The sequence below is a fragment of the Podarcis erhardii genome (genome assembly GCF_964252035.2).
Source record: "Podarcis erhardii genome assembly, chromosome: 2".
Classification (NCBI taxonomy): Eukaryota; Metazoa; Chordata; class Lepidosauria; order Squamata; family Lacertidae; genus Podarcis; species Podarcis erhardii.
In genome coordinates this window covers 107,741,909-107,765,637 of record NC_138498.1, presented here as the reverse complement: position 1 = coordinate 107,765,637, position 23,729 = coordinate 107,741,909, and the positions used below count along the sequence as shown (strand labels likewise).

Genomic DNA, 23,729 nt, shown 5'->3' with positions numbered 1-23,729 from the left:
AAGAATCAGCATGGCTCCTGCAAATATAAGTGCTGTCTGACTAACCTATAGAGTTCTTTGAGAGTATCGATATGGATAGAGTTGAATCCAGTAGATGTGTACTTGGACTTTCGAAAAACTTTTTGATGTGGTGTTAGGAGTGAGCAGTGGTGTGTGTCCAAGTTTACTCATCCCACCAAATTGTTCAGGGAAGCTACCAAAAAATCAGGGGATGCAACTGCAGCATTTGATACTAGGCCCCTTCCTCTCATTTGCTTTGTCAGATGCACTATTCCATATGCTATAAGTGAATGCAGGGGCCTCTTCTGTGACATAATGCCTGTCTTTGTGCTGTTCCAAAATCACCCCAGCTGCTTCGTTCCTATAGTTGATATCAAACTAAGATCTAATGTGCCTTGTGCTGGCCTCCTCCTTAGCTGTTTCCCCTCCCTCTGAATGTGGTCTGGGGAAAATGAATCCAGAAGTGTTGGCTTGCATTTTTGTTGTTTGGTGTGTTTCTGAAATTGCTTGTTCCTCTGATTTTCATTCTCATTAATTCTACTTTAGTATCAGCTGCACATGTGTTTCCCCTCTAGATCATTGACTCAATAATGCTAGTTCTTCCTGATTTTCACTATTTGACTCTTTCTTAGTTTCTGTTCATATTTGTGTGCTTTCAGCCAGTTTTCAGGACCATCTCAGAACGACATTTTCAGGGCTGGCGTGACAAAGAATGACAATCCTCTAAAATTGTGTGTAGTTGCTACTTTGCTGATTTTACAGAGCTATCAGCATGGCTGAAGAACCCAGTGTATTTGGAAACAAGAATATGAAGGGAAAGCATATGCAGAGGATGCACAGATCTGAGGGGGAAAGAAATTGAGGAAGAAGTGTTGGGAGAAATGGTTACACAAGGCCTAGAGACTTGGGCAGATAAGGAAGGTTTGAAATATGGAGGCCGTCACCCAGAAGCCAAGGAGGCAGTGGCCCAGTTTGCAAACAGTATTAAGACATAGTTTTAACACATGCAGGTGTTTTGCTCCTCGCTCAGCTCTTTCCTGTGCTTTGTGGTCAGAGGAAACAAGCTAGTGTTGGGCCTCATGTGCAAACCCAAGCTTTTGTGGGCTCGGGGTTTGTTTCTCTCCAAACAACGATAGGCTGGCCAAGAACAAACCTTGGCCCCTCTTCGTGGTTTGTTTGGAGAGAAACAAAACCAGGGGCCTGCTCCTCATGACGTGGCCCACCAGGCTCTGCCTTGTTTCTGGTTTTGTTTCTGCCACACGCAGTGCATCCAGGAGCTGGAGAGGAGCAAAGAATTTGCACATGTTAAACACAAGTTCACAGAATCATAGATTTGTAGAGTTGGAAGGGACCACGAGGGTCATCTAGTTCGACCGTCTGCAATGCAGAAATCTCTCAACCAACTTGGGACTCAAACCCACAACTCTGAGATTAAGAGTCTCATGCTCTACCAAACTGAGCTATCACTCAACCTGTTCGGTTTAATGTTATGTGTCAACCATCTTGAGCACTCTGTTAGTATGTTAACAGTGAAAACTGTGACTGCAGTTTTCTTGCTAGCATAATTCTCCCAACGTTTTTTGTTAAGATGACAGTGTATTTTGTGAATATGTGGTAGTTTATAAATGTATCCAAATGTGAAGAAACTTGGAAAAATATAATTAAGGCAGGTTTTTTCTTCTTCACCTTTGCTATTATATATGCTAGGAACACCCACCCACACCTACACCCACACCCCTGAATAATGCAAACTGCTACAGGCCTTAAAGCAATGTTTCAGGTTCAACATCTAACACAGACTCTGTCACTGCCCCTATTTTATGCATTATTGCACTTGACTTTTACACCCAACCAGGTATACAGGGCCTGAATACAGTACTATGCTTCCTTGATAATTTTCAGAATGTGACACCCAGATTGAAGGGTGACCAGCAGATCATTGCTGATCACATCACATCATTGTTTTGGATAGATACACAGAACTCCAAATTTTGATATTCACCAAATATTCACCAGTTTTGATATTGGATGTTATGTGGCTCTGTCTAGGATACAAGTTAATGCTGTATCATAACCTGTCTCAAATCTTCAGAGGCCATTGGCCATTGAAATTTGGTAAGCTTGCAATTAATCAATTGACTATTTTATTTGTAGGCTGCTTTGAATTTGATTTCATCCTAGGGTGGAATATGAATACCTTAATAAATAAAGACTTGTCTGTAGCTTCATAAGTTACCATTAAACACGTGATTACAGCTGCAAATCTATGTGTTTGTTTGTTTGGAACCATATTCGCAGTATAGGGGCTATTTATTCTCTCCTGCCAACCAAGCAGTCTGAAAGCACATCAAAGTGCAAGTAGATAAATAGGTACTGCTCCGGCGGGAAGGTAAACGGCATTTCCATGCACTGCTCTGGTTCACCAGAAGCGGCTTAGTCATGCTGGCCACATGACCCGGAAGCTGTACTTCGGCCAATAAAGCGAGATGAGCGCTGCAACCCCAGAGTCGGTCACAACTGGACCTAATGGTCAGGGATCCCTTTACTTTACCTTTAAGAACTGTGTGTTGAGGATGGCAGTAAAAGTTGCACATGGCTCACTCAGAGTTTCTCTCCTCAATCTCACTGGTGGTACAGCTTTTTCTTCACTGTCATATGAGTCTTGAAGTCACCTGTATCTACCCTATGCCATGTAGAAAGTAAGATCAGTGTGGGAGACTTCTATAGACTGATGAAACCTTTCAGGAGAGTTCTAATTCTGATTCCTGTCCAGCTCCCCCTCTCTTGATTTACAATGCGGTTTTCAAAAGATGCACGCCCTTTTTGGTCTTTAGAAGAAAGGTGGACATTATCACCATTATTGGGTGTTAGAAATGTTTAAGATTGTTTGGTGCTTTGTATTGGCTGCATTATGTCGGCCAGAGAGAATTCTAATGACTGGGCATCCTTCTGCCCTGTCTGGGGCTCAAACTAGACTGGGAGCCCTGCCCCCTTCTTTTTCAGAATTCAGAGACACAGCTCATGAGATTCAGCAGAAAAGGATTAAGCCCCCACAGAGCAGCCCCTTTGGTTTGAACCCAGCCTAGTCCAGAGGAGGGGGCACTGAGCTTCATTGTCTTATTGTTTTTATAGACAAAACGTTCCAGCCGGCTCTTCATCTTGCCTCCAAAGTCTCAGCCACATCGGTCAGATGGGAGTGAAGGATAAAGGGAGATGGTTGAAACAAAGATTGCACTATTCTGTTGCTCTTGCATCCTGAAGGTTGAGGCAGTTTCAGATTTGATAGTCATGGAGTTGATTTATAGATGGCATATTTAGTCTATTCTGGCCATTTCCATATAACACTACCAGGAAAAAATTGATACTGCCCTCTCTCCCTTGAACAGATCCCCAGATCAAGGCATCAAGTAATTTCAGTTCCTGTACAACGACAGCCTGGTTGTATACCTGCCCTGGTGTTGTTGTTGTTACTAGAGAACCTCGTTGTGTTGTATGGGTGAGACCTTCTCCTTAATGTTTGTAGGGCTGCATGAGTCAGCCTAGTGGCTGCTTCCAGTCTCCGCATAATCCTCACTTGTAAGATCCAAAACATGTCCCTGCTCTTCCATTTATCAAGCCTTGTTGGCTCCCATTTTCTTTGTTATTTCTGTTGTACTTAGTTTTGTGAGCTCTTTGTTCAGGGGTCATATTGCTTTGGTATTGGGTTCCATGTCTAGTACATTGTTGGTGCTCCACTATTAAGTAGCGATAGTCTTGTGGGTGAAAGCAACTAAATTCTCCTGTGCTTTTCCATTACTGAAGTTCCTCCTACAAGATACTGTCCATAATTAAGCTGTTGTTGTTTTTTCTTAATTAAGGATGAGCCTTGATGTTCTTCCTAATTCCTTGCGAATCTGGCTTAGGGCTGTTGGACTAGAAACAGCTGGCCTTTCTTTCATTGCGTGGCCAGTTCTCAGAAGGAACCATAATGGTGCTTGCCATTCTGTGTGGCAGCATTTCTGAACTGCCCTTCAGTTCAAGCAAACCCATATTTGGACTGTTTGGCAAACCTTAAAGGAACCCCTGGGATTCCCATGCTCTTGCCTGTGAATAAGTGGGGCAAAACCTTGTTTGAGTACCAGTGCAGCTCACATTCACTGCTTCACACAGTAGTGAGCATTCCTGGACAGAATGGAAGACTCCAAAGACAATCTGCAATTGCATATTCTCTTACCTCGTGTGTGTGTGTGTGTGTGTGTGTGTGTGTGTATTCAGGCACACGTTCACAGACAGGTTCTAATGTGCCAGGTGAATACTTCCTCTGTAGAAATGTGCATGTGATGTAGCTCCTTTTATGGCTGCAGATAATGCTATTAACTGCAGAAATATTCTGAAGAAATTTTCCAGCCCCTCCTAGCAAGATGTGATCCATATTTCTACACCCTCTTTCAGAAGGGAACAATTACTAGCCTTTTCTAGGCTTGCCTATTGGTGAAGTGATTTGATACCTGATGGTGCCTGGGAGCGGTGCATATTAAGTTCTGTGCCTTCTGCATTTAGCCCAACCTGTACTAGTAATTATTACAAAGCTTGAATGCTTGTTTCCCACGCAAAGAGCTGCCCTGATGGCATGGCTAGCCCTGAAGAATGGGAAGAAAGCTCAAAGGAACTAGGTCAGAAAGAAAGTGCAACATTTATTTGCTTCTCCCACATTCCACCATGATCACATCACAGACCTCATCCTTGCATATGGGTAATTTGTGGAGGTAGGAAAGTTCTTGAAAGGCTACAGGGGGCAGCAGCTGTTCCAAGTTCTCTGTAGTAGGAATGAACAGATTGTTAATTAGTAATATGTCTACCACGGGCAAAGAACCATTGGTTCCACAAAAGCAGTTTGTGGCAAGGCAAGGTGGATAGTCGACCATTGAACCCTTTAGAGCCAGCAGCACCTACTGGTGAGCTTTCCCCACCTGCTTTAACCCACAAGCTCCTGCTGCCCTCCAAGAGCTTGGGAGTAAACGCCTCCCACAAGCGATCAGTTCTGCAGGTACAAATCTATTCCCAAAGGATAGAGCCCCTCTGCACAGCCCCGGATACACCCGCAAGGCACAAACTAGATGATATCTCACTTACTGGAAAGCCTTGAGCTCTGTTGAGGCAGGCACAGACAGGTTGCATGCAGCAGGCCGAACCATCCACTGCAACTCTCACTTCATGCTCCCTTCCTTACTTAAGTCCTCCCCCCTCCCTCAAGTTGGCCTTTGTATCAGGGCTGCTTCTCATTCTGTACTCAGTTGCAGTTGAGTGTAGATGCTGGATTACATAGCATACCAAATCTGAATGGTGGATCTGTGTGTGTTTAGTTACTTGTCTCTGCAAAATATATGAAAGAGTAGGGCCCATTCCTTTCCTGGTAGCTGCTTCTCTGTATATTTCCAAGTAACACAGTGGTTTAAATGTCCACGTTGTGTTCAGGTCTGAAGAGAGGCACATGTACTGTATGTTGTACTTTAGTATCAGAGTACAGAGAGAGGCACGGCCTTTGGGCTCATTACTTCCTTCATTGTGCAGCCATCTGCCTTCGACTGTTCCCCCTTTCACCACCATTTCAGATATGCCCCTTTCCCCCTGTTCCTCTTGTGTTAAACCTTGTCCCAAGTGAACATGAGGGATTTGGGAGATGACTTTGCATCTCATGCACATCTGTGAAGCTCAGGAACTGGATTTTGGCACTAGGGTTGTCATGAGGATCATTCTGAAATAAATCATTACAGAAATGAATAAATGCCTTCCGTGCTGCTTTCTTTTCTCATTGGCTGCTCTGGGATTCTATCTCAAAACACACACACACACACACACACACACACACACACACACGTTGTGCTCTGCCTCCCCTACTGGCAGTTTTACCCATGTGACCGTCTTTTGCAAGACAGGCCTGCGGGCCTCTTGCCTGTGCTTGGCATTCTCTTTTATGGCACGAGGAAATATCTGCATGTGAACCAGGTGGCCATATTTGAGAGGAGATTATGTAAAAGTAATGCAGAGGCAAGAGACAACACGCATCCTCTGAAGTTTCTCATTCCTTCCTTCAGCCGGCACTGTCCTCAACTTTAGGATGGTTTTGCAGGCAGGGTGAACCATATGTCTGTGGCAATGATACACAAAAATGCAGTGCATTGTTTCTTTTCCCCTTGGCAGGTTTCCCCATGTCCGTGACGTGTTGGCCGAGGCTCTGCGGCTGCTCCCCGCCCTTGGAGCTGCCAGTCGCTACCCTTTGGACTCCGTGATCCCTGACAAACGTCATGAGCATTGCAATCCCTCTGGGAGTCACCACACCAGATACATCTTATTCAGATATGGCTGCTGGATCTGAGTAAGTTCTGCCTTGCCTGCTAGCGTGTGAAGGGCATGGAATCAGGCCTCGGTGTTCAGACTTGAGCTGTCCTGCTGAGCCCGGGATAGCAGGGAGTAAGCTAGCTTTGCAACAGATAAACCAGAAATCTGAGATGGTATCTGGTGCACACATTTGATCGCGACGGAACACCAAACAGAAGCACTTCCCCCTTTCCCTCAAATTGCGTCCAAGAAGAGGCACTGTCTAGAATACTGCTTTCCCAGTGATCTTTAATTCACACCTGTTGTATCATACCTTGGTTGATAGGTATCTTGCAAGACATGAGCCCTGACGGTACTCTTCTTTTCCTCTCCTGTAGCCTAAGTTGCATGGTGCTGCTGATACAGATGGCTGTGTGATGTGGGTAAGGAGGATCTTTCAGGCATCGGGCCTCTTGCCTATCTCAAACTGTTAAGTAGATTTTCACCCCTTTAGTGTGGCTCTTTTCCCGAGGGAGGCTTGTAAGGTAGCTTGTGGGAAACTTCCTGCGCCAAAACCCAAATGAAGTGTCTACACTACAGGAAGGAAGATGCCTGGAGTTGAACTGATCGTTGAGCTTAGTCAGGCACGGAAAGAGGGTTATGCCTTGCTGATGCTGTTCTGTGCTCCTGCACTTGTCTTCGGCGATTTCTCCCAAGAATGGAGCACTGTGAAGGGCCAGACACACTGTTTGAACCACCTGCTTGACAGACTGTACTCAGGAGACACTGAAAGCTCTGTGTATCTGGCCTCTGTTTGGTGGGCTTTTGTGAGGCGCTAGCATTCATGAAACACTCCTTTTTCCTGCATCTTTTTGTGTATCTGGATACACGGTGTAGTATATCGTGTCTGGTTTTGTTTCATACCACGGACCTGATCAGGCTTTGTTGAGCACCTGTCCAGCTCAGCTTCAATCATACTGCATCTGGAGTATTCTCAGCAAATAAGCTCACTACAAAATAAATGTCCTTTACTTTGTTTCCTGTCTAATGTTAGATCTGTTCTGAATATACGTCTCACTTCATAGCTATTTCTGTCAGGTCTTCTTGTTTTGATGACAGTTTTTTGTGTTTTGTTTTACTGGGAATGTTTAGGATCACATTCCATGATACTGTCAGGTTGCAGTGGCCTTGCGTTCTGTCTTCTTATATATAGAGCCCTGAAAAGGCTGTAGCTGTTACCCGTCCTGTCCTTGCCCTCCTTGGGAGCGTGGAGGTAGAAGCAGCTATGTTAAGATTGTTTCATAGCACTAGACTTCAGATGCATGTAGGTAAAGGGTCTGCCAGTCAACGTTTGCTCTGCTATCATGTACCACCAAGCCTTCATGGCCAAAGAGTAGCCACAATTTGAAGAAGGGTCTCTGCTTGAGTTATATTAATTTTCAAGAGCAAGCTCCAGGGACTTGGGATGCAAAAGTAGAAATGGGCATGGAAAAGCTACTTTTGTTAGTAGGGTATCAAGAAAGGAACACATTGATTCAAGATTAAGCTTCTATAGGTAGAGGAGTTGCTGGTTTTACCAGTCCCACTGTTTTGAAGATATCTGTAATTTAATTTACCACAACAGAGCAGTAGTTAGGAATGAGGAGTTTGCGGTCATCTTGGAGAGACAGGAGTTCAAATAAGCAAGTACCGTGTGGCCACCCGTCCTCTTCCTGGCTGTAGCTTTTGAAAGTTGACTGCAGTTGCAGAAAGGACATTTCCTGAACCATGTTCCTAATGCGTGCTTGCAGCGGCAGCTCCTCCTCCTCTTAGTCCTCCCCCCTCCTTCCAAAGAGAGCAATTTCTCCTTCTGGCATCAAGGCTTTGGCTTCATCACCTACGCTTTTCCTGTTTCCTTTTCTATAACAAGGACTCCCACAGCCTTTCACTAATTGCCCATTTTGTACAGTACCATATTCTGAGTCGATTTTTTCCTGCCACCTTGTGGTGGAAAATTGCAATTTTCGGTCAGTAATTAGTTGGGAATTCACCGCATCATCCTATAAGAAAGCAGGGTATCCTGAATATTTTAGTTTGTCCGGAGTTCCTTCCGATCCAGGTCATAGATATTCCTGTAGCTCTTGGCCTATTTTTGTCAAGTACTCTCAAGAGCTTCCATCACTAGAAAATTGTGTCTCGGCTCCTATCTGTATTGAGTAACTCATTGCATTTGAAGCAGCAGTATGTAGACATTGTGGCCTGAAAGGTATTGCCATTTAAAGTCTGAGGCTGTGGCGGGGTGATCTCAAATTGCATAGAGTTGAGTGGGGATCAGGAGGAGGAGCAAATCCACAAAGGGTTTAAAGTGAAATGAACAGCTAGCAGAATAATCCAGCGAGCAGCATTGTCAGCAGCTTTTTCCTTCCTGTTGCCTCTTGCTGAAGCAGGGTTGCTCGTATTGCTTATCCAGGATGCCTCATTTTGAGGCAGCTGCCAGTCACTCGCCCTTCCCTAGCCCCTGCTTTATGCAGAATCCGGCCTTCATGGATTCCATACCTCACTTGCCCCTCAGAAAAGGTATGTCCATTCTCGGCCGGATATCTGTGTGGCATGAGAGAAAATGCTAAGACCTGGCTAATTTTTTTCTTCAAAGAACCACTTCCTCTACTGATTGGTTCTGCTCTTGGCCCTTTCTGCAGCCCAGAGTCTGTGGAAGCTAGCCCAGCTGTTGGTGAGAAAAATGTGTATGCAAGTCATGGCTACGGGGCCTCCCAGAGGCACAGCTACCGAGGGCTGCCTTATGCAGTGAGTACCGTCTCTCTTATCTGCAGCCGACTCATCTATTTTACCCATCCCCTCTCCCTGGCTTGTGCATGATTGAGCTGTATTTCTTCTTTGAGGACGGCAGCATTGCCAAGTGACACATGGGTACTGAATATCTAGCCCCGCGTTTGTGTTTGTTTAGTGCTTGCAGACAACTTACTGCGAAAGGGAAGTATGGAGCTAGAACAGCCTAGTAAACAAGCCCACAAAGTTACTGCATTTCCAGAAAATCAGCCGGCATGAGAACATAGGCTACCCGCCTCTTAGCAAGACAGTGTTAAAAGAAAGCCTTCTGCCGAGGGAGCTGGCAAGAGGAGGAGAGGTCTACCGCTCTTCCGCCGTGTGCCAGTCACAGAGGAAGGGCCGCCTTTCCACTGTGACCAGCACAGAAGGCAAACTGGCTGGTGGAGGAGGAGGAGGACAGAGTGATGGGCCTGTTCGTTCACCTGGATTGAATACCTGGCCTCCTTTGCCTGCCGAGTGAGTTGTTAAATGCAAGCTTGGACTAGAAGGTGAGGGGGGCATCTCTTTTTCCCTTTTTGGTCTTTAGCACTGACTGCTCATAGAAACTACTACCTAGGGTAGACCTACCCATTGCAGGTATATTTTTCCAATGAAGTTCCCCTCGCCCCTCCCCCAAAAGTGTATTGATAAGCCCCAGTATTTTGAAAGTTGAAAGCATAGGTTTCAGAATCAAGCCAGTTTGAAAGACAGCTTGCAGCTTTTCTGTGCTTAACAGTGCAGAATGCTTGCATACACATGCAGGTCTCTGCCTTAAAAAAAGCAAGAGGCACCTGCAAGGAAATGTTATGGTGTGGAGTGTGCTTGCTCAGGTTTTCAGCTATCCCATTCCATCGTTTTTCATTCTCCATCACTGCCACCCTGTCTACACCTGTCAGCCAGCCAGTATTTTGTGCCCATTGAGAATGCTCAGTCCTCACTGGATGGTTTTGGGGCATTTTCTCCATTTTGGGGGTTTGAGGAGGTGGAGTGGGTATACTTATGCTGAACCCCAAACACATTAAATTATTGAATTTCTCTGTCAATATCTGTGAGCAGCTCTCATTCCAAACTTGGGGACAGTTTAAAATAACTTCTCAGTTTGAACCAGAAAATGACGTATCCAGACACTGAGATGCTTATTTCTACCCTATACATATGCATACATGTTTCTCTGTCTTCTGGTTCCAGACACTCCATTCTCCCCCTGCATCCCACCCGGTTGCCATTTTCTCTCCTTAGTCTCCACATTTTGTGCCTTTAAGAGATAGCATAGAGCTGTTTGAGGCGTTTTCCCTGCAGATTTTTTTTGTACTTGTTGCAGGTCCCTGATTTCCTCTGAGACTGCTGGTACTTCTTTCTTGTGTGTGGGTAGTGTGGTTTTGTTTCCATTAGCGCAAGCATAGGTAGTTCAAATCAGTGTTAGTATATTTTGCTAAGACGCCTGGATATCAGGGCTTTCTTTATCTGTGGTTGGACTGAGAAAACAATTGCTCCGCCCAGTTTTAGAGAGAGTCCAAAGTTGTAGGTCCTTGCTCTGTTAGCCAGAGTTCCTGTCGCTCCTCAAATCTGTGCATGTGGTGGTGGTGGGTAGGTTTTGGAAGTGTGTTAGGGCTCACATGTGTAAAGTCATGCCTCTTGCTCTCCTCCCCCGCATTCAAAATAGAACTGATGCAAATGTTTGTTTTCAGGATCATAATTACGGAGCCCCTCCTCCTCCGACCCCTCCTGCTTCTCCCCCTGTCCAGACCATCATCCCTCGTGCAGAACTGAATGGCCTACACTCTCACGATGAGGAGAATTCTGGGGACACAGAGAGTTCTTCAGAAGCAGAGTCTATTCCTAGCTGGTGTCACTGTAGTCTCTCCCAAGATGGTTTCCTCATCAAATGTGAGAAGTGCAGGTAAGTTCTTGCCTGTAGGCAGCCTCATACATGGGAAAACGAGGGGTGGGGTGGGGTGGGGTGGGGAGAATGTTTAAAGAGGCTTCCTGATTGCTCAGTGGACCATTTTCTTTACCTTCAATTGGTCCAGCCTTCCGCTGCAGCAAAGGAGCTGACCTACACAAAACCAACACGCACATTTTCACAATGCAGGAGCCAAATCCTGCAAGTTCATCAGATCAGATAAATAGTACCAATGTCAGATTGTCTAAAAGTGATTTGTTTGAGTTGACCAAATGCAGTTGGTTAAATAATCATACCTTATGCTCAGTGGAGTGTGTCTGAAACACTCTGTGAAGTTTGGTGCTTCTAGTGCAATGGTGAAAAAGTAATAGCGAAGGAGAGATGGAACTTCTTCAGAGATTGGCAAGCGGCAGAAGGGGGCTTGGGGGTCATAAGGAACATGAGATCTGACGTCTTTCCCCTTTCCTGTCCTTCCAGGCCATCACTGGTCCAGAGCATTTCAGTGGCTCTGCTTTCACACACTGTAGGCTTATTTCCACACTTACGAGGGCTAAGAATGTGGTCTTTCTGTAACTTGAAAGATGGGGCTCTTGAGAACATGGATATTGCACTGGGCGCACAGCCCATTATTTGCTGAAGCGATGGCCTTGGATGTGAATGTGTGAAGCTGAGACGTGGCCATTAAATTCATTTTAACTTTATATAACACTTTGATGTCAGGTGATCTGGTGTTCCGCTGAAGACCCAAAGTTAGTTTATTTTAAGCAATATAACCCTTAATAATGCCAGCTTTGGGTTTCTGTTGTCCTTTTGCAGGGGGCTTAGCAGAGGGAAAGTGATCAGACTTCGTCGGAGGAAGCAAGACAACGTGTCAGGTGAGTTAGTGCCCCCAGGCTTGCGGGATTTGAATGAGCGGGTGCCCTGATGCAGCGAGAGTGCTCTGTGTCTCATTGCCTCTCTTTGTCATCTTTCCCAGTTTACCTGAGATCTCAAGAGTATAGGGTAGGTACATTGGAAGAGCTGAAGGGGGCAAGCGCAAAGCAAGTTGCCACTGTGAGTGGAAGATGATGGTTCCTTGCAGCCTTTTGGGGAGAAGAGTGCAATGTTAACTCACCGGGGTGGGGCAGGGCAGGTACAAGTTTTTTTCAGAACAAAGGGGAAATTGCCAACAAGACATTTTTCATGGCAGGCGGGGACAGCAGTGCAACTGAGAGCTGGGACGAGGAGCTCTCTCCCTCCACAGTGTTGTACACTGCTACACAACACACCCCTACGAGCATCACTCTGACCGTCAATCGGGTCTGCAGAACCAAACCCAAAAAGAGGAAAAGAAATACAGAGAGAACTCGTACGGCACCAAAAGCCAAAAAAATCAAGGTATGTCAATAGATATGGCTGTCGGCGACTCCAGCCAGTTAACTAAGTAAGTGTTGGGGAGGATGTTTGGCCATTTTCCTCTAATCTCCTCCTTATTGGTATGCAGCCTTCCATATCATGATGATGATCTCCTTCTGGGTTTTTTTGTGGAGTGGGGTGGGGGGGACAGATGCCGTGGACAAAACGAACAAGAACAGTGACAATGTGTTCCACTGATGCCTGAAGTGGAATTGTGCCACCATGCCCACAGCTCAGGCAGGGCTGCAACTGTGGGGGAAGGGAGGGCTTTTCTGATTGCTTAAGCAGTCGTTTGAACAACAACAACAACAACAACAACAACAACAACAACAAAACCACAACAACAACCCCAAAGGACTCTACATGCATCTTACTTACAGAGATACAAACCTAGTATTATTGAATTAGTAAGAACTAAACTGACTTTGACTTCCAGCATTCTAGCCAAATCAGCATCAAGTAAAAAAAAGAATGCTAAGCATCTGCCACTAAATAAGAACAACAATAGTATTTTAATCATACAACATCAAGACATGACTTGCATTTAATTTTTTCCATTTCAAATTGACCCCCCCCCCCAATGCAGATATGATCTTTGGTTCCTTTACCACACAATGTTCAGACTTCAGATATAGAGACCCATGGGTGGAAAACTGGGGGTTTGGATGCAGCAAAATCTGGCTGATAAATATTGTGCATATACAGAAGAATTGTTCCTACAAAGCAAATTTGTTTATAAAAATTACTTTTTGGTTAATATTCTACACATTTTACATGATCCTCTCCTGCATAAGCTAACAAAAATAATGCATATTAAAGTAATTCTTAAGCAGCAGCTCTCTTCTTACTTAGAAGGGACTCTGGATATTTGGAAGAGTTTTTATTTGGGAATTTCGTTTTGCTGTTTGATACCCACAGAAAGATTTTAGGGTGGCATAACTGTATATTCTGCTGTGCTTCCTTTGCTTTTCTTTCAGAGCCTGTTCTTTGCTTTGTGGAAGTGCTATTTGGCCAAAGCTGCAACAATCTGTGCTTGTCACCTAGGGAGGTTCTGGAAAAGGCAGCCAACCCTTTAGGGAGGTGGGGGAGTCTACCATTGAAAGTACACTAGGATCAGTTTTTCTTCTAAACCTTGTTGCAGTTTTGCAGCTGTGCCTCCTATTTAGCATGAATGAGCACAGATTTATGGGGCAAAAATACTGATGGTCATTTGTCTTACTCTTTCAACAGGCTTTTAGAGAAGGTTCACGGAAGTCTTTGCGGATGAAGGTGAGTTAAGCCACATACCTGATCTCAGAATATAGTTTCATACCTGTAACGCAATTAATGACTCCTGGTTTTGTTCTCAAGGACTACTGAGCCCAGCTTATTGGTCATCAGCATGTATGAAACTTCATGGTTATCCTTTGACCCGGTCCATGATGGTTGTGGCATTATTGTTGAGACAGGTGCACATTTAAAGGACTTTGGTGTGCAAGGCAGGGATGTTGAAGAGCAGAGACGTTGAAGGGCTCATTAGTTTTCTAAGCGATGTGGTTGGAATGGGCTCAAATACTGTTGTGCTGGTTACCTGAGGCTACTTGAGTAGAGACCAGTATGGGGAGAACTTTGAAAATGCCACAAAAAAGCTGGCTGAGAACAAGGACCACACAGTTAGGTGGTTATTTTCCTAGTTATAGGCTGCTCTGTCACCACAAGCAGCCCCGGTGCTTTTCACAGAGCCCTTATGCTGTATAGACGTTGAACTTGACTCCCTTTTGGTGCAGAACTCTCCTTCAGAAGCCCATGCCCTGGATGAGAATACGGCAGAGGGGTGGGAAAACCGCATAAGGCTCTGGACCGATCAATATGAAGAAGCCTTCACTAACCAATACAGCGCGGATGTACAGAACCTCCTGGAGCACCATCTAAATGCCAATAAAGAGTTTGTGGGCAAGGCAGCTGTGCTGGACACAATCAATAAGACAGAGCTGTTCTGTAACAACACTGTCATTGGCTCTCAGATGCAGGTAAACAAGTAGACCCCAAAGTGGCGGTAGGCCAGTTGGCTGCATGCCAGGGTGGTGGGTCATTGATAAGGCCCAGGTTTGAAAGATGCTCTTTTGCCTCTAGATGCAAGCAAGCTTATACATAGGGGAGAGCAGATAAGGTGAAGCTCGGGGAGGTATGAAACGACAGTCCTTCTCTCCCCGTCCTCCTTTCCTGGCTCATTAGATAAGATTCTTTTCAGGTATAAAATATTCCTGGTCTGGCCAGCAATGCTACCTTGAGCATGTCTGCTACTTCAGTTCATGCATTCTGGTAGACAATTAAATATGGCCAGTGATCTCAGACCCTGGTTGCTCAGCTGCTTTTAACAAATGCAGCCATACACATGGACCTTCCCTCTGCGGTGTGGGTCCTAAATTCTCTCTCTTAACTTGGCAGCTGCAGCTAGGGAGAGTGACGCGGGTTCAGAAGCACCGGAAGATCCTGAGGGCGGCCAGAGATCTGGCTGTGGACACTCTTATAATTGAGTATCGTGGGAAAGTGATGCTGCGGCAACAGTTCGAGGTCAATGGGCACTTCTTCAAAAAGTAAGAATGCTGAGCGGTCTGAAAAGTGGAACCGTTTTGGGGGCTGGTGCGGGTGGCAGGTTCCCCACAATCGATTGGTTTTAGAAATGAATATGCGTTATGCGGTGGTGCGTTCAGCGCTCCACGGATGCCTTGTAGGCTTGGCTGTGTTTGCCATTAAGGTTACAAATGCTGTTCTTTCTTTTTTAGACCATATCCCTTTGTGCTGTTCTACTCCAAGTTTAACAGTGTTGAGATGTGTGTGGATGCTCGGACTTTTGGTAATGACGCTAGATTCATCAGGCGCTCCTGTACACCAAATGCAGAGGTAAGTGGTTGCTGTGGTGCTTGGCATTTTGATAGGTGTGAAAATTTGGCTCGTATTGGTTGAGTTTGTGGTCGGCCACGACTTCAAACAAAGATCACCCCACCAGCCCAAAAGTGCTGGATCCTCAGATGAAGTCCCTTTATACAATATTGATCCTGCAGTATATTTTACCAGTAGCCTCAGAAGGACAAACACTTGGACGTTGTGGTCTTCAGCAGGTGGAATTATGGTCCATCTGTCCTGCATTCTCCATCAAGTATCCCAGTCCTTGACAGAATTCAGAATTCCCTACCTAGCAAAGCAAATCCTTCCAGTCTCAAATGTATACATCACGTTTCACAACTTGGTTGTTCTAAACTAACAGTTGCTTAAAGAGACTGGCTTTGCTGCTACTTCATTGAAACTCAGCTTTTGCAATGTGGCACATGCCTGATTTTTGGGATTGTAACGTTTCTGTTTGTGTGTTGAAGGTTCGCCATGTGATAGCAGGTGGGATGATTCACCTGTGCATATATGCTGTTACGTCCATTGCCAAGGATGCAGAGGTCACCATTGCCTTTGACTATGAGTACAATAACTGGTGAGCGTTCTTGTTACTTGCTTATTGGAGACTTGCCCTTCTTCCCTCAGTACTGACCTTTTCATTTGTGCCCCTGCTTTTTGGTTTTTGTTGTCAAATTACATTCTCAGCCTCTCGGGTGGTAAAGGTCATAAATGGGAGCAGTTCCCCCATCTCTTTCCTAGACATTTAGCTCAAAGGTATACTTGCATATTGTTTCTCAAGACATTGTGAAGCAATACTAATATATTCTGTGTCTTTTGTGATGGGGCAGCAACTATAAAGTGGATTGTGCCTGTCACAAGGGAAACCGAAATTGCCCTGTGCAGAAACGGAGCCCAAACACTGTAGAACAGCTGCCTCCACCTGTTCTAGACACTCTGATTGGAGCAGAGACCAGGCGTCGGAAAGCTCGTCGGAAGGAGCTTGAGCAGCGGGAAGCTGCATCAGATGAGAACAGCAATCCACAGCCAGAGGAAGTCCCTGAGGGACTTGCTGCAGCCAGTGATAATGAGGTAAAGTCTCCACTATCCTATAGCATTGAGTGTTGGTCACTAACTCTGGAGGAACTTGTTCCCAGAGGGAGTGACTTCCCTGGGCATAGAGCAGCCCCAGCCCCAGTGAAATGCTGGACGTTCACGGTAATTGTCCCATATCTTTTTGCAGCTGTGACTGCTGCTGAGGTCCATTCTCTCACATTTCAGGTTGCAGACAAAGAAGAGAAGCAAGAAGAGGAGAAAGAAGCCACTGCGGATGAGCAGGGAGGTCTCACTCAGAACAGACGGGCAAGTATCTTTTCCTTTCTCTTTTTTGTAATGGGTACAGTCCCTCCCATAGGTAGTGAGTTTTGATGCTGCCTTCTCACACAGTGTTGTCTAGTTAACTAGTCTGATCTGCCTCCCTCATGCCAGCATTGTTGTTCTGCTCCTGTTCTTCAGGGTTGCTACTGTTTTCACTAGCCCAGGTGCCGAGTTGGCTGTGGATTCTGATTATGTGGTTTAAAATAGTGGTTTTCAAAGTGTCTGCATTCAGGGAATCTTTTCCATGTTGGCTTGTCGGCAGCATAGCTGTCAACTTTTCCCTTTTCTTGCAAGGAATCCTATTTGGTATAAGGGAATTTCCCTTAAAAAAAGGGGAACGTTGACAGCTATGGTCTGCAGCTGAACTCTGCATGCTGCAAAGGATTCTGGGACATAGTGTCCATGTTCTGTTCAAGCAGGAAACTGGCCAGATCTGTTGGGCCTCACCAGTGTCCTGTTTGAACTAAGTCTATGCCTGTGGCTTTGCATTTGTAGGGAAGATCAAGAGTAGTGGGTGTGCTGTCTTCAATGACGCTTGTCCACTACAGTGTCTGTCTACTTACTAAGGAAAGCTTTGTTAAGCTTCTGAGAAACAGCAGGATGCCCTGCAAAACAAAGATGCAAAAGCAAGATTACTTGTGGAAGGGAGTCAGAGTTAGGGGCTCAGCAGGCTTGATTCAGGAACCTGTTAAGAAATCTTAACAACCATCTAGGCCTCCCCATGGCAGAGTTACAAACAAATATAAAAGCTAGGAGCCATATGGCACCTTTTAACCTAGGTTTCAGTTGCCACTACAGAATGCCTCAGCACCCTGCAGATCAGCTGATCTATGCAGCAGCATAACACCAAAAGATGTGTCTCTTTTGCTGCTGTGCTGCTCTGTGAATCAGCTGCTCTGCGGGGCAGCGCAGCACCAAAAGAAGCATTTCTTTTGCTGCCATGCTGCCCCACCAGCCAGCTGACTGGCACAGCATGGCAGCAGTGCCAGCCAGCCAGATGGAGATGTTATTCAGCAAACCTGGCGACCAGGTATCTCCACTTTCTCACAAAAGGCTGGTGGCCTATTGTGAAATGCGGCTGGAGCCCTGATATTTTCAAGCACTACCCCATGGCTGTTGAAAGTGAAGTAAAATGGCAGCAGCTCAGATAACAGCAGTTCCTTTTCATCCTTAAACCTAAGAATAGACAGATAAGAAAAGAAGAGAGGTTAGTCAACATGAGGAAGCTTCAAAGGAAGCCTACAGACATAGGAAATGGAAGGTAAACGGCAATAGTTCCTTCCTCCCCCCTTGAATCTTAGCACTGCCTATCCGTGCCAAACAAAAAAATATACCTTGGTCCAGTTAGCCTTACCAGTGTATGTATATGAGGGATAGGATTGAATAGGGTGAGAGATGAGGAAAAGCTGGCATTTTCCCAACCAGCAACACTAGCTTGTTGCTTGTATCACTGTTTTGGATCCCCTGGAGCGTATATTGTGTGAACAGCCATCTTTTTATGTTATTCTAATGGCTACTACTACTGCTTCTTTCTTATTTCCTGCTAAAACTGATATGAGCAGCACACACTTTCATCACTTGGGCTTCTGTAGCCTTGGAAACAAGGTGCTTTCTAGTCACGGCCTTTAAAAACAAAACAGTGTCCTTTAAATGGTTATACAGAGAAGTGGAATATTCATTATCAATTAAAAAACAGCAACAGCCAAACTTTCATTCAAAAGGTATAATTCAAAGCACAGAATATCCTGAGAGGAAGATACAGTTGAGGAAGACCTAAAGTTGGGGGGGGGGGCGTTTAGGAAGAAGCAAGTGAGAGATGACCTAGCAAGCAGTTTAATGACTTTAAGTATAAATTGGGGGGGGGGGGAGAGAGACAGGGGTAACACGCATTTTAATCCTAGGCACCTAATAATTTCACATGACCATGCTGTTCTGAATTGCAATTGCTTTGAGATCAGTGTATTCTGAGTTGACAGAACTAGCATCCCATGTTCTGTGTGGTCAGTGCTCAGGCAAGTTGATCCACGAGGAATGGAGAGCAGGACATTATTGGGATGTCTACTAGTTTGCCACTGTTGATTCTGTTGTGTTTCCCCTTCTTCCCTTGTTGTCTGGTCTGCCGTTTTTTTTTAACCCATGTGTACCTGTTCTGCTAACTTTGATTTGTGCTTCGGTTGGGCTAGACCCGAGAAGATCGGAAGGTAGAAGCCATCATGCACGTGTTTGAGAACCTGGAAAAAAGAAAGAGGAGGAGAGATCTCCCATCGGATCGGAGCAGCACAGACGCAGAAGTGGTGGTCACGGCAGAGACTCCAGAACCGGAGGAAGTAAAAGCTGAGCCAAATGAAACTGAGGAGAGCAGTTTAGCTTCAAGTGTTTCTGTGCCAAGTGCCCCTTCCAGTGCCAGCAGCGTTGGAGTGAACACACGGAGGTCTTCACAGGCTGGGGTAAGAAGAAGGGTAGAACTGCCAAGGGTTCAGCCCCAGTAACTTTGGGAATTACAGTGGAATTTCTGTCTGCAACTCCATGTACTTCAGAAAGGATATCCTTCCAGCTACCAGATGCTGGAAGTGTAATTCAACTTTCCTGTTGTATTAAAACGTCCACTGGAATGTAATTATATATTATATAATTAGACCATTGGCTTGATCCAACATGACAATTGGTTGTGAGCCCCTGACTGGTAGCATTTTCAGTGTTACCAGACATGTGCTGGATTTGAAAGAAGTCACGTTTCATTGGGCGTGCTGAGGGCACAAGGGAAGGCGGGGGCCGTATTTTGGCATGGAATTGCTACAAATCAGCACAGTTACTTTCACAGACCATGTTGTAGTGGCACCCTTGGACACTTCTTATTGGACTCAAAATATGCCAGCTGGCACCTGTTTGGCAAATGCTTCAAGGGGTGAAAACAGTATTCTAGAGGGAGCATTGCATTAAGATGCAAGTAAAACTCCCCCACCCCCCAAAGAATACTAGCGTCCCAGATGCTCCCTTGACTCTCCCTTTACACTCCAGGAATTAAACCTTTACAGATATATTTCACCAGGCTGCTCCTGTTTAAGAGCAAATGTGTAGAGGTGCAGGTTCTCAATAATTCCATAGCTTACACTGGGCTTTGCTCTGTAGGAAACGGCAGGAGATAAACCAGGCTCTAAAACAGCACCGTCAAAACCAGCTAGGCCGCGACCGAAGAGCCGGTTTTCCCGTTATCGGAGTAGTTCTGCACAGCGACTGAGAAGGCAAAAGCAAGCCAGCTCCCAACAGGCTGAGCTCTCTCAAGCAGCTCCAGAGGAGGGAAACGCCGTGAGCACAGTAATGGCGGCGGAAGTCAGCAGCGTGGAGGGTCCTGGAGAAGGGAAGCAGTTGATGGGTTCTGACCCAGCTGTGGCTGCAGTTGCAGGAACACAGGCCAGCCGGGCTGCACTCAAGTATCCCAAAACAAAAAAGGTAAATCAACTGAGGGATGGGCAGGATGTATCTTAAAGGTAAAGGTCCAGTCGCGGACGACTCTGGGGTTGCAGCGCTCATCTCGCTCTATAGGCCAAGGGAGCCGGCGTTTGTCCGCAGACAGCTTCCGGGTCATGTGGCCAGCATGACTAAGCCGCTTCTGGCGAACCACAGCAGTGCACGGAAACGCCGTTTACCTTCCCGCCGGAGTGGTACCTATTTATCTACTTGCACTTGACGTGCTTTCGAACTGCTAGGTGGGCAGGAGCTGGGACCGAACAACGGGAGCTCACCCTTTCGCGGGGATTCAAACCGCTGACCTTCTGATTGGCAAGCCCTAGGCTCTGTGGCTTAGACAAACATAAGCATATTGCAGGATGTATCTTAGGACCCTGCAATATGCTTATGTTTGGGTAACAAACACAGTGAGTGGCAGGTTTATAAATTACAAAAGGAGCTATACAGAGACTTCAGTGGTACTATCTGAGTCAAGAAGACAAGTTTTGACAATCCTGATTTTCCAAACCCTCCTCCACTGGTTTCCCAACCCTATCAACATTCTCCAGTGAATTACTATCCATTTTCAAAAGAGTGAAAATAATTTTAGCCCAATGAAAAGAAATGGAGGAAAAGAAATGGAGGAAAACTGCTTTTTATGAGATTCCAGTGAGACAGAAATTCTCAAACTGAGCTCCAGGCAGGTTGACACTGGAAAGGTTGCAGAACATTTGAGAATATCTGTGCTTGGACCTGCACTTGTCTTATTCCCCCCCCCCCCGAGTAATGGTTTTAGGGCCTGTGATTTTTGTAATAGTGCACTGATTTTGATAATGGTGCCAGAACCAACAAAAAGGTTTATTAAGTGGACTGCTAAGACCTCCAGCAATTTACAAGTGGTCTGCCAAGAAAATAAATAAAATAAAAATTGGAAACTGCTGCAGTAGAAGCTTAACATTCACTTAGAACCATTTGAGGAAAAGCAATCAAGCTAAACTTAATTTTCTGTGGTGTAACCCATCTTAAGCCAAGATCTGTTTTTTAATGGACACTTCTTCAACTCAGTTTTTAATAAGAGGTTCAGAACATGATTTCTAGACCTTTAAAATAATACAAGTGGCACTCTTGCAACCCAACAATGGGGCAGGTTTTGGCACCTTCCAGATCACAGGGATTTCTTCCAGGAGGAGGTGATTGATGAGAACAGCAGTTCTCATTGTAAGACCTTATTAATTACACCAATGAGACCTTTCCAAAGATGTCATTGCCAGGCCACTTGTATATATCTTACGCACCAGATTTAAGAGTGCATTTGAGGGTTTTCATGGGGGGGGTGTTGTTGGGCCATAACCCAATGGTAGGGCATACACTCTGCCTCAGGTTTCATCTCTGCTACTTCCAACTTTAATAAAGAGATGTTTGGTAGCAGGGCTGGGGAAGTTCCCTGCTTGAAACCATGGACAACCAGGGCCCAGGCAGAGTAGACAGTTCTGGGCCAACCCATTCCCACCTCTCCCTATTGACACTTTATTTTGTCTTATCTTTACAAGTTCCTTGCATAGTAAGACATACAGTGGTACCTTGGGTTAAGAACTTAATTTGTTCTGGAGGTCTGTTCTTAACCTGAAACTGTTCTTAACCTGAAGCACCACTTTAGCTAATGGGGCCTGCCGCCACGCCACCCCACCCCACCCCACCGCCGTGCGATTTCTGTTCTCATTCTGAGGCAAAGTTCTTAACCCGAGGTACTATTTCTGGGTTAGCGGAGTCTGTAACCTGAAGCGTATGTAACCTGAAGCGTATGTAACCCAAGGTACCACTGTTTTTCTGTTATTTCTGCTTTCAGTATCTAGTTACAGAATGGCTGAATGACAAGGCAGAGAAACAGGAATGCCCGATTGAGTGCCCTTTACGTATCACCACTGACCCAACCGTGCTGGCTACCACCCTCAATATGTTGCCAGGCCTTGTCCACTCCCCACTCATTTGCACCACGCCCAAACACTACATCCGTTTTGGTTCTCCCTTCACCCCAGAAAGGCGAAGGCGGCCGGTTCAGCTGGATGGGAACTACAGCTCATGCAAAAAGGTATGTCTGCTTTTGGTTGTGGTCTGCGCGCTTGGCCCAATATTTCTTGGGGAGGGGGGGATTTGAATGTCTAATGAATGTGCATGACTTTCTTCAAAGCACCCCAAAATATTCTTGCCCAGGTTTGGTTTACTGAAACTCTTCCTGGAAAAGAAACATACCACTAAAATTCTTTTAGTTGGTTCTCGTATTTTCAGTGGATGTAGGGAACAGTTTCTCCCTGCTTGCAACACTGCTCCATGACACTTTAAAAATTACAGAAAAGGCACGGTCTTCTTCCATAGGCTCACTAGCTATTCCTAGATGTGAATAGACTATGCACTGCATGTATTGTTAGAAAGACAAGACTGTGGTGTGCTTGAACTCCTCTACAGTGGTACCTCAGGTTAAGAACTTAATTCGTTCTGGAGGACCGTTCTTAACCTGAAACTGTTTCTTAACCTGAGGTACCACTAATGGGGCCTCCCGCCACTGCCACACGATTTCTGTTCTCATCCTGAAGCAAAGTTCTTAACCCGAGGTACTATTTCTGGGTTAGCGGAGTCTGTAACCTGAAGCGTCTGTAACCCGAGATACCACTGTATTTAAATACAGGCTCTTGCAGGATTTCTTAAAACGCTTTATTGTATGGGTTTAAAAAACTGCAGTCGCTGAAACATCTAGGTAGTAATTGATGCACCTTGCCTATTGGGACTAAGATCCTAAATTAGGTGCACTGTACACATCTTGAATTTTGTGGTTGCCAAGATATTGCTGATTGAGATCTCTTGAATGAGATAACCTGTGATGATTCTTGGTTAGGTGAGCAGAAAGGAAAGTGCATTTCACACCTGTTTTCTCTCTGCACCCCAAGCTGTAGCTAGACTAGGGAGACTAGGAAAGTCAAGAGTATCTGTTTCAAGAAGGGCTTTGCATAGCCCAGGACTGGGTGTGAGACATTCACCATGATGCGATGCCAGCTCTAGATTTTCCATAGACCTTAGCAAAGTCAAGTTTTCATTTTAATCTTTTGCTTGATTTTTCTAGACTACTAGTTATGTTGTGTGTCTAATGCTTTCTTTAAATGTATTTTTTGCCTTGAGAGGCAATACCTACTCAGAGTCTGCCTAAAGCAGCTTGTTTTTCGTGCCTTACAAAGGCAGGATTAATAGCTGGGTTTCCAGAGGGCTCTAAGCTGCAAAGGAATGGCCCATGGACACAGGAATGCCCTGTATGCAGTTTCCTGGGCCTCACGAGCTACCTGGTATAAAACAACAAAACAATCCCCCCACCCACAAAATTGTGTCAACATAACCCCTCAGGCAGATAAGCAGATTGGGAGTCTATTCTGGTTTAGGCTGCTTAAGTAATGAAAGTAGTTCTCATAATACATGACAGCTTTTTAATAAAGCTAATATTTGGGTATCTTGCTTGTATTTTGGCAAGTTGCCTGTCAAGGGCAAGGTGGAAGAAAAGGGATAGCCAGCAACAGGGCTATGAGGAAGTGGCTTCTGTCTACTGGAATTTGACTTTTCAGTCTTGAGTGGGCTAGTGCATTTTCACAACTATCTT

General features: G+C 45.4%; 1 protein-coding gene across 2 annotated transcripts in view; it reads left to right on the top strand.

Annotated features, from left to right (window-relative positions):
• The window catches only part of SETD5 (SET domain containing 5), a 62,599-nt gene that overhangs the window by 20,373 nt on the left and 18,497 nt on the right, over nt 1–23,729 (top strand). For both annotated transcript variants that reach the window (XM_081852301.1, XM_081852300.1), the window contains exons 2-16: nt 6,181–6,355; nt 8,976–9,081; nt 10,791–11,002; nt 11,822–11,880; nt 12,195–12,382; nt 13,631–13,669; nt 14,167–14,409; nt 14,828–14,976; nt 15,166–15,283; nt 15,754–15,863; nt 16,117–16,357; nt 16,547–16,627; nt 18,826–19,089; nt 19,772–20,092; nt 21,936–22,178. In XM_081852301.1, coding sequence (XP_081708427.1) covers nt 6,285–6,355; nt 8,976–9,081; nt 10,791–11,002; nt 11,822–11,880; nt 12,195–12,382; nt 13,631–13,669; nt 14,167–14,409; nt 14,828–14,976; nt 15,166–15,283; nt 15,754–15,863; nt 16,117–16,357; nt 16,547–16,627; nt 18,826–19,089; nt 19,772–20,092; nt 21,936–22,178 — 2,445 coding nt within the window. In that variant the 5' untranslated portion in view covers nt 6,181–6,284. The remainder of the gene's footprint in view (nt 1–6,180; nt 6,356–8,975; nt 9,082–10,790; nt 11,003–11,821; nt 11,881–12,194; nt 12,383–13,630; nt 13,670–14,166; nt 14,410–14,827; nt 14,977–15,165; nt 15,284–15,753; nt 15,864–16,116; nt 16,358–16,546; nt 16,628–18,825; nt 19,090–19,771; nt 20,093–21,935; nt 22,179–23,729) is intronic.